General features: G+C 39.6%; 2 protein-coding genes across 2 annotated transcripts in view; both read right to left on the minus strand.

The window, feature by feature from the left end:
• Positions 1 to 17,960, minus strand: part of LOC134006104 (zinc finger protein 883-like) — a 137,788-nt gene that overhangs the window by 89,428 nt on the left and 30,400 nt on the right. The window contains exon 5 of the mRNA XM_062445185.1: positions 14,541 to 14,544. Coding sequence (XP_062301169.1) covers positions 14,541 to 14,544 — 4 coding nt within the window. The remainder of the gene's footprint in view (positions 1 to 14,540; positions 14,545 to 17,960) is intronic.
• LOC134006127 (CD226 antigen-like) overlaps positions 1 to 17,960 on the minus strand; it is a 126,186-nt gene that overhangs the window by 65,739 nt on the left and 42,487 nt on the right. The gene's annotated exons all lie outside the window — the stretch shown is intronic.

A 17,960-nucleotide genomic window follows, 5' to 3' on the forward strand; every position in this document is an offset into this window, starting at 1 on the left:
TTTCACTTTACACGTTCTTTAAGGCACATTTGGAGGACAAATTGTAAATGATCTCAATAACTTGGTTCAAACCACAGGAGCAAAATAAGAAAGAGCTCAAAACAGTAACAGCTTGGTTAACAAAGACAAGTGACATCAAACAGGAATTTAAAGAAACACATTCAGGTATTTCCCAAAGCTAACAAAAACAACAGAAACAGAAACGTGTCAAGATACGGCAGGGCGGTTAACAACACACTTTTCTGTGGTATGTCAAACTCAAAACACATATTTATTCTTACTTTACAGGGACTTTAAACTAGTAACGCCGCTACTGCTCAACACGACGCTACCTCAGCACGTTTCACCTCCTGTATCACTGCATGCAGATCCTGACTAGTGTAGCAGGCGAGAAATGCAAGTTTAAGAATTTTTAAGTAGTTTGGAAAAAAAGTCATTAGACAAAAATATAATTTTAATTTTTATATGTCTGAATTGCCATTTATGATAATAATAAGAAGAAGAAGAAAAAGAAGAAGAATGTGCAAAAACAACAGATGATCTGCAGGTTGAGTTCAGAACAGACAAAGCTGTCTTCAACACTTCAGTATCATCATCATCATCATCAGGGTGAAGGTGGCGTCTGCTTCGTTGTTCAGCTTTCTGAGACACTTATTTCCAACATTGTGTTTATGTTTCATAATCAGTCTGCAGAGGAATGTAGACTCACAGTGAGCTGCTAAATTAACTTACATTAGTAGGTCAGTAAAGTGAGCGCAATTTAGTTTGTAATGCGTAGGTCTGCTTACCTCTGTTCTAGCTCTGTGTTTTTAGCAGAGAAGCTGTCAGGAGATAAAAGTTAGAAACTGGCTGAAGTTTCTTAAGCAGATGACTGAGGACTGAGCCAAAAACACTACAGCAGGGAGGGGTTTACCTGCTTCCAGGAGGACCGTTATTATTTTCTTTATTTGTTGTCAGTTTCCCTCCTGGAAGTTATTTTGGTTTATTGTGTGTTTGGTTCATTTGAGGAACAGATATCAATATAATCAATAAAAACCGTCCTGTGTGAGGAGTGTATGTAACTGACACAGAAGTAGCCCCAACAAGACACAACTGACCACACACTCCTTAACCTGATTCAGTCTTAACTAAATCTAAATCAAATTTATAATGAAATGATATGTATCATATTATTGATGGCCTTTATCAAAGTCAAATTATATGTAGAAAGAAAATCATTGGAGATGCTCTCTTCTTGTTGGATAAAGAGTATGTGTGTATCTTGAAGAGAACATCCTTTATTCATTGATATTGAACAACTATCTGATTTACTGATGATACATGAAGTAGTTAACTGTAAATGTGGTAAAATGAACATCTTCATGCTTCACTCACTGGCTGCAGCGTTGAGATTCATTTCAAGATGAAAACCAAGACTGACTATAATTACTGATGTTCACCCACTGAATGACTCAGTCACTATGTTTCCCTCTCAGCCTCTCTGACTGTGAGTCCAAGCAGATCTCAGATGTTTAATGGAGCGTTTATCTCTCTGAGCTGTGAGGAGGACGAAAGCTCTGCTGGATGGAAGCTGAGGAGGAACACAACCAAAGACACCAGGAAGGAGTGTGGAGACGGCTGGGGAAAATCAGCTGGTTCCTCCTGTAAAATCAGCTACATGTTAGCCTGGGACAGTGGATTTTACTGGTGTGAGTCCAGAGAGGGAGCAACCAGTAACAGCATCAACATCACTGTCACTGGTAAGATCAGACTGTGGAGTTAGTATTGATGAAGCTGAGTGTAAATGATGAAATGCTGTAGTTTGTCTCTGTGTTGAGGTGGATCAGTGATCCTGCAGAGTCCTGTCCTCCCTGTGATGAAGGGAGATGATGTCACTCTGCACTGTAAAACAAAGACCTCCAACCTCCCAGCTGATTTCTATAAAGATGGCTCCATCATCAGGACTGAGCCTGCAGGTCACATGACCATCCACAGTGTTTCCAAGTCTGATGAAGGCCTCTACAAGTGTAACAGCAGCAGTCATGGAGAGTCTCCATCCAGCTGGATCTCTGTCACAGGTGAGGAAGTTAAAGCTTCAGCAGTGATTCATAGTGAGAGAACATTTCTAACTCTACTAACACTGACTAATGAAACTGGGACATTTATCAGCATTTAACCCAAAATATAACATGTGATCATTTTACCCAAACAAAGCTTAATGTCTAATAAACTGAACCAGTCTCAGTAATTACTTTCTGAACAGTGAAATTAGCGAATTTTTGAATGTTAAATAATTAATAATTATTTTTGTTTATTATAGAGAAACCCACCTCCACCTCTCCTCATCTCTCTGTGCTGTGGTCTGTTCCACCTGTCTGTGGTCTGGTTCTACTGGTTCTACTGGTGAGACGATGTGTTCAGAGGAAACCTGAAGGTCAGACAGACGTTTAAATTTCAACATTTAACTTTTTCAGATTTTTAAAAATATTGATATATTACATTTAAGTTATACACACATTTACTACAGTTCATTTCAGTTAAGTTTTCATAAATTAAATATCCACTCATCTTATTGTAAATTGTATTTCTGATCATTTTGGTTCCTTCCAGCTGCTGAATTAGAAGTTGGAGAAGATGACATCACTGATGACATCACATACAGTGATATCAGAATATCTCGTCAGCAGCCAATCAGGCGGAGTGGTGGTAATGTGTTGTAGATGTGATGCTAGTAGAGTTAAACTTGTATCTTTGTGAGGACCTCTGGGTTTACAAATTGGGGACATTTAGGATTATGGGGACACCCTGTGGGCCCACCACCTGCAGGGAAGTCTGGGGTAGGGTGAAATGCCAATCAGGCATTGGGCACAAGTTTACTCTGGGAATGTCACCTCGCTGGCAGGGAAGGAGCCGGAGCTAGCGCGGGAGGTGGAGCAGTACCAACTAGATATATTTAGGCTGACCTCTATACACAGCACCGGCTCTGGAACCAGACTGCTGGTTGCTGGACTCTTGTAACGGGTGGAGGTGGCAGGACCCAATTGCAGCACAGAACACCAGTGAGCAGTTTTAAATGATCTTTATTTTATAGTCCGCAAGGTAACTGAACAGGTACAGACAGAATCTGTAGGGCAACAGGCAGGGCTCAAGGTCACTGGAGACAGAGTTGGCAGCAGGTAAGACTATGCCAGTAGCACTCACGGACTAGAGGTTGACCAAGCTGGAAGTTCTGGGCTCTCCTGACAGGATCGAAGCCGAAGGCCACAGGCAGACAGGAACAGGTGATACTCGAGGTCAGGGACAGAAGGCTGGTGCGTCTACCGGAGAAGACACAAGGTCAAAAGCAAGCAGGGTCAAAAACAGGGAATCAGTCCGTGAATAAATGCTGGAAGGTCTGGCATGAAGAGAATGCAAATGACAATCTGGCAAAGAGTGAATGGACAACAGGAGTATATATACTGGCTTGATTACAGATGGGGTGCAGCTGAGAGTCCAGGTGATTACTGATGAAGCCCAGGTGAAGTCACTTTTGTCTTGGAGTTAACTGATGAGGTGGGTGTGGCTTATTAGCAGGAGTAGAGCAGGGGTGTGAATAATGGAAATGTACCAGTAGCAGGAGAAGAGCAGAACAGACTGACACTTTTTTTCCACAGTTGCCCAGGGTGAGATGTGCCAGGTGGCTGTGGGGATACTCACGAGTCTCTGGCTGAGCGCAGTAGTGTTGGAGTTCTCCCTGCAGAACGAGAGGGTCGCCTCCTTGTGACTTTGTGTTTTTGGGAGGAAGACTCTGACTGGTGTCTGTGTGTCTGCAGCGAACAGCAGCTCAGAGTACCCGGCCTTCTTGGACTCTCTGGGCCCTAGAGGGGCCGTGGCCCGCTGATTCCATAGTTCTGCTGGGGGACTTCAACGCCCACGTGGGCAAGGATGGAGAAACCTGGAGGGGGGCGATTGGGAGGAACTGCCTCATCTGAACCTGATTGGTGTATTGTTATTGGACTTGTGTGCTAGCCATGGATCATAACAAACACCATGATCCAGCGTCAGGAAGGTCGGTGCCTGTGGGGGTGGCAACCAGAGAACCAGTTGGTGGACACTAGCCATAAAGGAGGCCGTCAAGCTGAAGACGGAGGCCTTTAGAACCTGGCTGGCCCAGGAGTCTTCAGAAGCAGTGGCTTCGGTGGTTGTTGAAGCAAAAACCAGGATGTGGAGGAATTCGGTGAGGACTGGATGGCCTTGAAGAAGTTCTGACAAACTGCAGGCGACTCAGGAGGGGCAAGCTAGGCTTTGCCATGGCTGTTTTCGGGCAGGGGTGTAGAACTACTGACCTTGACTGGGGATATTGTCGGATGGTGGAAGGAACACTTCGAGGAACTCCTAAACCTGGTTAACATATTGAGGAGGCAGAGCTGAATGATCCGGGGAATCTTCACCCATATCCCTGGCAGAGGTCTCTGAGGTAGTAGAACAGCTCTTCAGTGGCAAGGCGCCGGGGGAGGGATAGATTCACCTTGAGATGCTGAATGCTCTGGACATTGTTAGGCTGTCATGGCTGACGTGCCTCTTCAATGTCTCATGGAGGTCAGGGATGGTCATCCCCCTTTTTAAAAAGAAGACCAGAGGTCGCTCATCCAGTCAACATGTGCTTTGTGGACTTGGAGAAGGTTTACAACCGTGTTTCTCGGGGGACCTTGTGGGAGGTGTTGCGGGAGTATGGGGGTACCAGGGTCACTGCTGTGAGCCATTATGTCCCTACACAACTGCTGTGAGAGCTGTGTTCACATTCTCTGCAGTTCTTCACAGTGAGGGTAAGATGGGGCATGGGATTGACAGGTTGATGGGTGCAGCATCAGCAGTGATGCAGGTGTTGTACCGGACCATCCTGGTAAAGAAGGAGCTGAGCCTGAAGGTGAAGCTCTTGTTTAGCGGTTGATCTACTTTCCAAGCCCCACCTATAGTCACCAGCTTTGGGTAGTGACCCAAACAATGAGATGCTGGATCCAAGCAGAGAGTTTCTGGGCTCAGCCTTAGAGATCGGGTCAGGAATTCAGAAATCCGGGGGAGGCTAGGAGTAGAGCTGCTGCTCCTTCACATGGAAAGGAGCCAGCTGAGGTGGTTTGGGCTCCTGGTCAGGATCCTCCTGGACACCCCCCTTTTAGAGGAGTTCCAGGTACGTCCAACTGGGAGGAGACCCAGAACACACTGGAGGGATTATATATCTCTGCTGGTCTGGGAAGAGCTTGGGATCCCCCAGGAGGAGATGACGAACATTGCTGGGGAGAAGGATGTCTGGGTCACATTGCTTAGCCTGATGCCACCGTGACCCGGACTGGATAAGTGGCAGATAATGGAGATGGATGGATGGGACACTGGGAACAATGGAAACACAGGGAAAGTTAACATTTTATTGAATTTATATGAAAATTTGATACATTTCATGATGCATTTATTCATAACAGCAACAGAACAGTTTGGTTTCTTCTGGTTGATGACAGAGTGTGATTTGCTCTCGGTGTGTTTGTACTTTGAGGTCGTCCAGTTTCCTGTTTCTCATGAAAACAGTTTGTCCTGCACGTGATCTTGAGAATGTTTACACAAAACTATTTTACTTTTATGTGTTTTACTCAAATGTTTTTTTGTGTATTTTCTTACATTAACTTTACTTCAGTGTTTTACCTTCAACTTTATTTTAGTTTTTGTTGATAAATCCTTTTTATCCTATTTATATTTTATGTATAAATACAATTATAAACCATTTTTTTAAATGACAAATGTTCAGCTTGTGGTGAAGAACTTGTTTTAATCAAAGTTAGCAGCTCTGTGGCTTTTTAGTTTCTGTTTACCGAAACTCGACACTTGTTTGTTTCACAGCAGCAGAGGTGTTAAAAAAAACTGTCAAATGTAACTTCTAACACTTCTAACATACTAACACTTATTTTTCCAGCTATCAAATGATGTCTACTGCTATAATTTATCAAATTGAATATGTCCTGTTATAATACTTTACAAAATAGTATCTTTATTGATTGTATTAGGGGCAAAAATAATCTGAATACAATTTCTGTAGTGAGTCCTACAGTAGTAGAGTCAGATATTTAATATTTAACATTATAACAGTAGTATCATTTGTATTAATGTCAGTAATGTATTCCGTGTGTATTTTATCTTCCAGATTATTATTCAGCTGCAGTTTACTCAACAGTGAAAACAACAGGAGATGTCAGTTATGGACAAATAATCATCAAATCAAACAGGACCAGAGGTACAGCTGCTCTTCTTTGTGGACCAATGCACCAGTTTTTGTAGCATCTTAAGACACTGATATTCTTGCTTTTTACCAACGCATACTTGATGATATCTTTTGTATAACTGTCATTAATGTATTTTCTATGTATTTTATCTTCCAGATTGTTATTCAGCTGTTGTTTACTCAGCAGTGAAAACAACAGAAGACGTCAGTGATGGACAAATAGTCGTCAAATAAAACAGGACCAGAGGTACAGCTGGTTTTCGTTGTCATAGCCATTTGTTTTGCGTCTTAAGGCAATGATATACTTGATTTTTTTTATACAGTGTCTTTATTTCTGAATGTTGAACAGAGTCAGGCTAACTGTTTCTTTCTGTTTCCTGTGTTTATGCTAAGAGTCATATTCTTCAAACTGTTAATAATAATTTAAGACAATCAGTTACATCACACATGACATATCAGCTACAGTGGAAGCAGAACATCATTAGAGCACGAAACACATTTTATTGCGAAAGTTTAGGTTTTATATGTAAAAGCAAATAACAAAGATATCTTATTAATTTTATATGGGAGGAGGGAAATATTGTACTTTCTACTCCACTACATTTATTTGACAGCTTTAGTTACTTTTCAGATGCAGATTTGACACAATGGATAATATAACAAGCTTTATAAATACAACACATTGTTAAAGATGAAACCAGTGGTTTCCAACCTTTCTGTCTTTTGACGTCTTACAAAAAGCAGTCACAAAAGCTGCATTTTACTTAATGTGAAAAAATGTGCCATTATGGGGACATCAGGGTTTATGGGGACCGCAGGTGTTCTCTGCATCCTGCAGACTAAACATTAAAATGAGGATCATCTAAAGGATCTTTTAATGATTTTATTGTCTCATCACAGACCTGCAGTGAAACTTTGTCTTTACATGAACTGTCACCAAGATCTTCCCTGACCTCAACCCAACTGTAGTTACCATCAGTAGATGTTGGAAAAGACTTGTTTTTTCTACAACTGTGTCTCATATTGTTTGAACTGTGTGTGTTCAGTGTCTCCATTAGAGCCAGAGGTTGTCTACTCTTCACTGAGGTAGACCTCCACACCTTCACACCAGTCCAACCACTGACGTCCAGCTGGCCTGTTACTGGTCTCCAGAGCCCCTCAGACAGTAGTACATTCATTTATATAGTTTATATAGTTCATGTTGTCCTCACTAAATTACATTCATGCAGCAACAGACAAACAAACAGATTCATTTAGTGAATAAACAGTCATCAAAAATGCTGTTTCAAAACTGTCATCTTCACAACAGGTGGGTTGGTGACGTAGCCTCATGTGAAAAAGAGAGCGATTACGTTGTCTTTACTTGCTCAACACAACATTTCAGTCAAAGACCGTCGTCATATAATTTACCTTGTATCCATTAAGGTATCAAGTGAAAACAGTATAACAGCAACACATCTCTAGTAAGATGTTTGGGATCTAGTGATGACCAGCTTGTAGTTTTGCACTTAATGACATTAACTTTACTGTTATTTATATGTATAATATAATATATATTTGTAGCATGCTGTTGTTGCTGCAGCTTTAACTTGTTTACCGGATCAATAAACATTGGTCTAGTTTCTTTTGTCCGTGTGGTTCTGTGGGTTTCATAAAGCTGTGAGATGGAAGATTAGACTTGTTCAGGTTTGGTTGTGGGTAATTAATCAACACGTATTTCTCACTATCTGCGTGTTTGCAGCTCTGCAGTGCAACAAACATACAAACACCTCAACCGCAGACTATAAATAGCAGGAGCAACATTTAGCAGATGGAAACTTTGTTCACACGCAGCTTCAGCACAGAGTGTGTGACGTTTTGATTCTTTAATCAGTGAAACATGAAGAAAATTCAGCCTGTAAAACTTCTCCTGGTTTAAACATCACACATCATGTCGTTCATCTTAAACACTTGAATCTGTTCTGTTTTTGATGTGACGCTCTGTAGCATCAAACTGGTGTGGATCTACTGGGTTATCTGGATGACTTCTCAGTGCAGGTTTTGACCACTAGTAGTGCTAGAGAGCAGCGTTCTCACTGGAGGGTCTCTGTTGTGTATGTACTGGATACACAGTCCTGCTGATGCTTTACATTACTCCACTGATACAGGTCACTGTAACACACCATGAAACACAGAAATGCACCATCAGAGTTTCTAGTGATCTCTTTATTAGGAACGCCTTTACAATCTAATGCAATCCAACACATCAGGTCATAATGGTCATAGTGGGTGGAGGTGTACTGGAGAGCATTATATTGAAAAGTGTCCCTTATATATAGTCCCTTCATGTATATTAATGGGGTGGACAAAATTAGGAACTATTAGGAACAAAAACTGAAAATATATAAGTTCTGTAAAAGTATAATTAATGGCAGAACTGTTGTGTTGTGTTGCATTAGATAGCACAGGTGTTCCTAATAAACTGATCTGTGAGTGTAGATGTGCATTAAATTCGTAAAGGTACATGTGTAGATTACTTTGAGTGTTTTATTGCATGTCACACTAGAAGAACACACTCACCAAGAAGTTTTTTCAATCTGCAGTCCGGATCAACATTAACACTCACAAGATCATTCAGCATTAAAGGGCAAATAAATTATTTGTTTGACACATAAAACTACACAATGAAAACTGTTTTCTGTCAAAGGAAAAAGTCAAATTTATTAAGAATGTTTGCAAATGATCAACTATGTATAAGACCAAATATAATGAATAAAACACATTTATCACATTTTCCCCTGTTTTTCATATCATTTGTATGAACTTTCACTTTTGTCTTGGAGGAATATCCAAAGTATTTACTGTTAAATACCTGTAAATTAAACACTACTCCTGGTACCATATGGGAGTCACTTATAGCATATCTCAGGGCACAGATTACCTACATCATACCATTACCTCATATGCAGTTTATAGGAAAAGGGAACAAACTAAACTACTTAAAGGGAATTAAACTTAACTGAACGGGTGATGCTCAAAACAAAACCAACATACTATGAGCATGGGGAGAGGGCAGGGAAGTTATTGTGCCATCCACTCAAACAAACAATAGTACAAAGCTTAATACCAGAAATCCGCATCTCATCAGATTCAACTTCTACACATCCACAAACCATAAATGACCACTTTAAAGTATATTATACCAAACATTACAAAATCACTGTAGACAACTCCCTCAAAATATGGTTGCAATATAGGAAGCATTTTCGCCTCAAACAGGCAATCATTCTTTTCCCCTGGTAGGAAACCACCTGTTTCCCCCATCCCAAATTGATACTGCCTTTGAAATGTGGTGCTTAAATGGATTGGTATTCTTCGACGACCTATTTGTAGATGGCACATTCGATTCATTTGACTTACTGCAGAAAGATCATAATATTCCTAAGAGCATTTCTTCAGATACCTGCAGGTACACAATTTGGCCATTTCCCCTCTTACCGGCTGAGAATATGTTAAAAACTAAACTGGACTTAGATCCTAGTGGTAAGAAGAGGGTATCTAAGATTTACCAAGCATTGCAAGACATCAATCCACCATCATGGGAAAGTACTAGGTTGGCATGGGAGGAGGATTGAGCACTCTCTGAGACATGGCAAAACAGTTTAAGACATATACATACTACATCTCTCTGTATAAGGCATGGTCTTATCCACTTTAAAGTCACTCATCGATTACAGTATTCAAATGAGAAATTGGCCAGAACAGACACTGGCATTAGTCCTGAATGCCCGAGATGCTGCCATAACCCAGCTACAGTGGGTCACATGTTTTGGTCGTGCAAGTCTCTGTTTAGAAAAAAAGAAAGAAATGTTATAACCCAGAGTGATTGTACCAAAGCCTGACGAGGAAAGGAAAATGTTTTGAAACAACTTCATCAAAGCCACCCTGGAGTGTCTGTAATGAAAGTACTGACCAGGAGTTATGTATGGTGGCCAAAGCCTGTACAACCTACAAGAGCATAGAAATATCCCTTAAAAGTTTGTCCACCAGGTGACGCCACCTCATCATCCTCCAATAAAGCTTAAGGTTTTCCAGTCACTTGTGATTAAACTGGTTCATTCTTCCAGAAGAAGCAGCAAGTTTAAAAGTGAAATGATGAATGAATGAATATAACTGAGATCTGGGACCCTGTTGAAATGAACTCCTGTGAATAGCCACCTACTGCTTATATTAATGTAAAACTGTCATTATGTGTGAAACCATCACATCCAGCCTGGATGGAACATTTTGAACATTACAGTCTTCTTCTTAGGTCAGAAAAGTTCTTTTCTATTTATTCGTTATTGTGATTTTAAATGTTAAATTAATCTGACTTTTGTGATACTTGTATTTACTCTTCATTTGTATATTTTTGATCATTAGCCAGCATAACAATATGACAATACATCACCTGCAAATACACCTGATTCTGACTCTTGTTATACATACATGCATAAATACTGTAATTATTTTTATTAGTTTGATTGTCATTTTCATCCTTGTTTAAATACATTCTTTATATTTAGATATGTGATCATTAGATATGTGATCACTTTATTATTTATAAATAAATAATAAAGTAATACTAAAACAATGTTAAAGTGATAATTAATTAATATAATAAAGTCGTAATAAAACAATAATAAAGTTCTCAGAGAGGGTAAAATCTGTTTTGACATCACACTATCTGTGGTATTAGAACATGGATCTACAACATGTCAAGCAAACATATGCATGCTTAGGGTATATTTTGAACGACTAAAACTGTGTTAATCTTTGTTTGCTGCTTTAATTTAATCATGAGTTTGTTGAACACTTAATTCTGTTAAAATTGCTTTGTTTTGCTCATTATAACAAAGCATTTTAATCCATTAAATAATAAACTACAGTGGTGCGCACCCTACTGGTGAGATCTTGTTATTGCACATCTACATCAGCTCCAGTCAGGCTCATCTTCCTGCATCAACGTTCCCCTCCCCACAACACTTTCATATATTGGTTATTTGCATCTTTGGGGTCGGTTCTTCTTCTGCAGCTGAACAGGAAATGATTTTTTAGTATTGAGTCTCTGTTTGGTAATCCTGCTCCTCTCTGTTATTTACATACTCGGGTGTGTCGGTTCTGTTTTCTCCCAGAATAGAGTCTGAAACTGCAGCAGCTGCTCAGCAACATTCAAATCACTTCACACTAAAACCACAAGAAGCTTCAAGTGTCTTTTTTAAAATTAATCACACATAATACAGTCACATGAAGTTAATTCAAGAAGCTACGATCTTCTAGATATTTGTTACTGTCGAACTGTCTCCTGTGTGAGTAATGTTGTCTTTCTTTGAATAAGGTCTGAATATAAATGAACATGAATATCCATAAAATATAGAAGTTAATTAAACAACTGTGACGCATTAAATAAATACAAAGCTGCTTGTTTATTTTGTAACAGGAAAAAAAAGATTAATGTTTAAAAAGGTTTTGATTATATTGATTGTGCCACATTTATTTAGTCAAGTGAGATTTAAAGACAGAAGAAATTGTGAAAATGCTTTTTGCTATGAGGCTTATGAGGCTTATTAACTTTATTTTAATGACACTGCATTTAAAACAAACATATAGACTATATCTATATCTATAAAAGACATGAACTCAGGTTTAAACTGCAACCGATGTCGGAAGTGATTAATAAATTATCTTTAACGATACAGATGATTGATTGTCTGAATGATTATAACATGTAAACTGGTCTGACTGGGACCAGGCTAGTCTGCGTTTCCATGGTAACTGAGGTCAGACTTACTTTAAGAGTCAGATTTTCTGCTGCTTCAGTAGTTATTATGTTAAAATAAACCCTGTGTGGCTTCAAGCTGAATGGTGCTAATTGATTTATTGATAGTAAGAAATGAATATTTACTACAACATTGAATAAATGAAACTTTTTTTTATTTTCTTCTGAACAATAAACATGAAAGCAGAACATCCAGCCCGGATCAGGCCCAGCAGGTGGACCTTTATGATCCTACTGGCCGCTGCACTGTGTTCTCCGGAGCTCAGCTGATCTCTCGCTGCCGTCATGTGACACCTTGCAGGCGTACAGGTCTCTCTTCTCCCACTCCTCTTTGCTCATCGTCAGGGTGCTGCTGCGGACAAACTTCCCTCCGTCCTTCTGCACCTCCTCTCCCGTCAGCAGTCCCTCCGTCACATCGCTGCCATCCACCGCCCAGCTCACCGTGGCGCCCTGCGGGGTGTAGTCACTCAGCACGCAGACCAGGGTGGCTTCACCCACCGCCAGCTGCTCCGCGGAGGGGGGGAGCAGAGAGACGGACGGCGGGACTGACACCCCCGCTGTGAGGAAGACATCACAGTCACATAGAGTTCATTCAACAAGCTGAGCTCAACATATAGAGTCTAAAAACACTGATAATTACCTTGCAACTTACAATGCTCTCACTTCCCCTTCATACAGGGTTTTTTATGCACTTTCTTTTTATTTCTAGAGAAGTATGTGTTTTATGGATGTGTCTTTCTTGTGGGTCTTTTTTTTTTTACATTTTAACTTGACTTGACTCTCTGAACAAACCGCACAAAAGCTCCTATGTGTGCAAGCACAAATGGCAAATAAAGTTCTTGAATCTTGAATCTTGACCTGGAGGACATAATGTGTTACTACTGATACTGTGACATGTCTGCAACTGTTACAGAAATACTACTCAAAAATATATATTTTAAAGTATTTTTCATGTATTTTAAAAAGTTGTACATGTTAATCATAGTAGTCAATATTTATTAGGCAGTATTAAGCCGTAGAAACCTTGTAGTAGTAAACGTTTCCAAACTCTCAGAAATGTTTAATCAGTAAAGTTTGACATTTTCCCTCCTGAAGAAATTGTCACTTTAGATTTAAACATACAAAACTTTCTCCATCGATGTGATAGTTATAATATACACAACATGTATATTAAAGAGAATGTAAATAAAATACTTTTTAGTTATTCTATGAAAAGTCAATAAAGTTGTGAAATTCAAAAATTATGAATTTAATTTTACTCTAACACTGAATTTAAAATTACACACAACTTGTAAATGCTTATTAATTTAAGCAATTCAGCAAAATTTTTTATCAAATTATGTTTAATTATATAACAAAGCATTATCATTATTCTTTAGATAAAGCGCCATAATAAATGCTTTAATTGTAAATGAGAACTATGAGAAATTAAATTTGGTTGATTTTCTTCACTTCACAAAATTGAGGTTTTATTTGAGAAGTTCAGGTTTGATGAGTAGAATAAACTCACCGATCACACTAATGAAGTCTTTAATGGATCATTAATCATTCTATTAGCAAAGACTGTGATAATAAATAGAATAAAATCATGTTTGAGGTTGACTATAAACTGAATCATCCAGTCGTGCTGAGCACTAATATAATATAATAATATAAAACGGATTGAATTTTCAAGCAAAAATCTCCTTAGATAGATAGATATTACACTTTCTGATCATATGAACCCCAGAAAAAGAGAAGCATTAATAAAAAGTGACTTACTTTTGACGATGAGTTTGGTGCCTCCACCAAAAGTGTATCACAGTGATACAAACTGGTTAAAGCGTCGTACAAAAACCTCCGTTACACACGAGCGATCGCAGCGGCTAAACTGCACACAGCCGCGGTGAATCAGAGCTCCAAATGTTTAAAATAAATCCAACGATAAATAATCACAGAGCAGATCTCAGTGTGTTTCAGAAGAAGCGTCAAACTCCTTTATATCCAACTCGCCGGTTCATATTCCCATTTGCTGTGTTGATTAACTGGTTAACTTCTCAGCTTGTTGAAAATGATGTAAAATCCAGTCACACTGAGTTTTATTCCAACTTCCCAGAGATTTTAGATCCAGAGTTTGAGCCTCTTCATCCTGAACTCCTCCGATGCTCCAGGTAAGTTTCCTCCCTGATCTGGCAGCACTGAGCTGAGCTGGAGCTCCTCTCATGTTTCCTGCTCCACTCACGACTCCAGTCGGTTGGTTCCAGGATTGATGTGGCAGGTTTTTTGATTGGCTGCAGTCCCCGTCCACATCAGCGCTGGTTCTACAGCTGACAGAGACCATCTGTCCGGTACTGACTGGGTCACAGTGTGCTGACCTGTGGATCCTGAAATCAGGTTTGAATCATACATCAGCAGAATCACTGGCAGCCGAAGGTTTAGTATCTCTTAGTGAGGTCAATGTAAAGAAAATACAGATTTGAGGATTAAAAAGGCAGAACTGATAAAAAGATTAAAGAGACAATGAGAAAATAGTCTGACTCCACTGTTGGAAGGTTTGTAAAGATCACTGAGGGACTGAGTGAGTAGATGCTGCAGATGCTCATGAAGCTTTCAAACTGAACTGAGATATGCAAAGTGTCTGCAGTGTCAATTATTTTAACCCTCCTGTTGTCCTCGAGTCAAGGAAGGAAGGAAGGAAGAAGGAAGGGAGGGAGGAAGGGAGGAAAGGAAAGAAGAAAGGGAGGAAAGAAGGGAGGAAGGAAGAAGGGAGTAAAGGAAAGTAGGAAGGGAGGAAGGTAAGGAAGGAAGGACGGAGGAAAGAAGGAAGGAAGGAATGTAGGTAGGAGGGAGGGAGGGAGGGAAGGAGGGAGAAAGGAAAAGAGGAAGGGAGGAAAGAAGGAAGGGAGGAATGAAAGGAAGGAGGGAAGGAAAGAAGTAGGGAGGGAGGAAGCAAGGACAGAAGGAAGAAAGAAAGGGGGATGGAGGAAGGAAAGAAGGAGAGAAGGAGGAAGGGGGGAAGGACAGACGGAAGGAAGGAAGCAAGGGAGGAAATAAGGAACAGTCAAAACAGACGGGGTCAATTTGACCCGGAGGACGACACAAAGGTTAACAGAATATAACACGATGCAACTGGATTTAAAATTGTTTTTGTTCTGTTGACAAAAGAAATCCTTTAGGAGAATTTCCTTATTAAACTTTTGATTTGATTAAATTATGGATCATTAAACACATTAATCCAAGTGATACGTTACAGTGACGAGATTTAATTTCAACTTGGTCAAATGTGAAATGACTGAAAACATGAAAGTGAACAGCAGAATTTTGAAACTAAAACTACGTCAGTGTAAAACTAAATAAGCAAATGATATAAATACAAAACATAAATAGCTCCAGTAAAAATATCACTAACTGATCTCTGATAACAAATGTTGTGTTTGACCTGGTGGATTTTACTCTTCAGTTAACACTAATGATTAAATATTGAGGAAAACAAATGAGCTTACTTCCAGCTTCAGCTTCTTCCATATTTCATATTCTCATTCTCTCTTTTCTGCCTTTATTCATTTATCTACATTTGTTTTGGGTCGCCTGTTAAAGTCATTTTTAATGCACAGAACTTTTTTGTTATGTTGTTTTTACTGTTTTCAGTTTAATGTTGTTGTATGTCTTCATGTATGTCTGCTGTTTATATTTAAATAAAAAGTAGAAAAGAAATCTGCAGGTCTGACTTTAACTCTGAGCTGTTGAAATGGCATCAAAACCAAACTTCCTCTTTCAGCTACAGTCACTTCTTGTTTAACTGAGTGAGGTTTTTGTACGGCTCTGTATCACTGTGTGAGTGGAAAAGCTTCATGCTGCTGACAGTAATAAACTCCTGAATCTTCAGCCTGAACGTTACTGATGGTCAGACTCAAATCAATATCATATCCACTGCCTTGGTATCTACCTGAAGTCATACTAGAGGCAAAATTAATGATGAGTTTAGGAGTTTCTCCTGGTTTCTGATGGTACCAGGCTAAATCATCATCGATGGCGGTGCTGGCTTTACAGCTGATGGTGGCAGACTCTCCCAGCCGGACTGAGAGGGATTCTGGAGTCTGGGTCAATAAAATGTCTGCTGAGCACACTGAAAAACACAACGCAGGAACATCGAGTCAACAACCAAGCAAACAGTGAACATGAGCTGAAGGTAGACTGAAGATATGACTAACCTGTGGTGCTGACAGCGAGGACCAAGATGGAGATGCAGATGAGAGACATGCTGGACTTCTTGGTCTCGTGCTGTTCTCTCTATCACAGTGAGGAAAGATGGTGGAGCTGTCAGCTATAAAGCCCAGAGGAGAGCTGATCACTGTTTCCTCTCCATGTAAATGAAGAGCTGACACCTGCTTCCTGCTCTGCCTGATACTCACCAACCAGACAGATGAGTTCATCTAATACTGCTCTCAGTTCACAGTAATTCACAGTGTTGGGGAGTAATTAACTACATACAGTTCAAATACAACGTTAACTACAATCTGCAGTAGATTGGTTGTAATTTAACTACATTCAAATATCAGCAGCTTTTTTCAGTGGTGAACTACTTTGGTAGATGTAGTTTAGATAGTTGGTTACAAACTACATATTCTTTATATTCTAATGACGTTTCTTTTTGCCATACAGTTTATCACAATACAGCAGCTCATTGGCCACCATTGTGTTTTAACGACAATCACCTGATATTTCATTGCAGTCAGCTGTGGTTTGCAGGGTTTTAACAATCCTCCAAATGCATGGTTTAACGGTTTTAAACTAAATTTAATTTATTGAAGTCAGTTGCCAATTTATTTTCTACAGGGGCGACAACGACAAGCAGCAGGTGAGCAAAATGTCAATCACAGCTGTCAATCAACACCCGCTCAGAAGACATCAAAGCTACTATAAGTCTTCAAATCTTATTGACAGAGCAATCATTTCTCAAATAACCACCAGCACACTTATTAGATTAGACCAGAGTGACTCTTTGAAAACAATGAATAATTTTGGATTTGAGATAGAAGTTGAGGCTTTTTAATAAGGATCAGTCAGGGTCATCATCTAGTGGCCGTCAGTGGTATTGCACTTACAGGTACTTCCACATCGGCTTCAGCCTCAAGCTGTGGTTGTTGACACTTTATTCTGAACTAGTAACAAGAAAACAGTTTTTAACATGTTTATTTACTTTATCTTCTATTTTCAGTCTCAGATACAGTTGACTGCAGCTTCTGGGCCTGTTGCTGTGGTGACGACTACTGTAGATAAGTTTGTGGCTCTTAAAGAAGGACGATACCTGTAAGGGGTCTGAACCTTTCTGACGGATCAGGGAGTGACTCAGAACAGAGTATGAGGGGATTTTACAAACAGGCAAAGAAAAGATAATGAAGTATATAAACTGTAAAAACAACCATGGAGTAAGTTTCAATAATTAAATGATAATAAGAGCTGAGATGATTTCATGTGATGATGTTTGTTTTTTTGTTATGTTGTTTTTACTGTTTTCAGTTTAATGTTGTTGTATGACTTCATGTATGTCTGCTGTTTGCATTTAAATAAAAAGTAGAAAAGAAATCTGCAGGTCTGACTTTAACTCTGAGCTGTTGAAATGGCATCAAAACCAAACTTCCTCTTTCAGCTACAGTCACTTCTTGTTTAACTGACTGAGGTTTTTGTACGGCTCTGTATCACTGTGTGAGTGGTGTAGCTTCATGCTGCTGACAGTAATAAACTCCTGAATCTTCAGCCTGAACGTTACTGATGGTCAGACTCAAATCATTATCATATCCACTGCCTTGGTATCTACCTGAAGTCATACTAGAGGCAAAATTAATGATGAATTTAGGAGCCTCTCCTGGTTTCTGATGGTACCAGGCTAAATCATCATCGATGGCGGTGCTGGCTTTACAGCTGATGGTGGCAGACTCTCCCAGCCGGACTGAGAGG

This window comes from Scomber scombrus, chromosome 23 (genome assembly GCF_963691925.1).
Source record: "Scomber scombrus chromosome 23, fScoSco1.1, whole genome shotgun sequence".
In the NCBI taxonomy this organism is placed as follows: domain Eukaryota; kingdom Metazoa; phylum Chordata; class Actinopteri; order Scombriformes; family Scombridae; genus Scomber; species Scomber scombrus.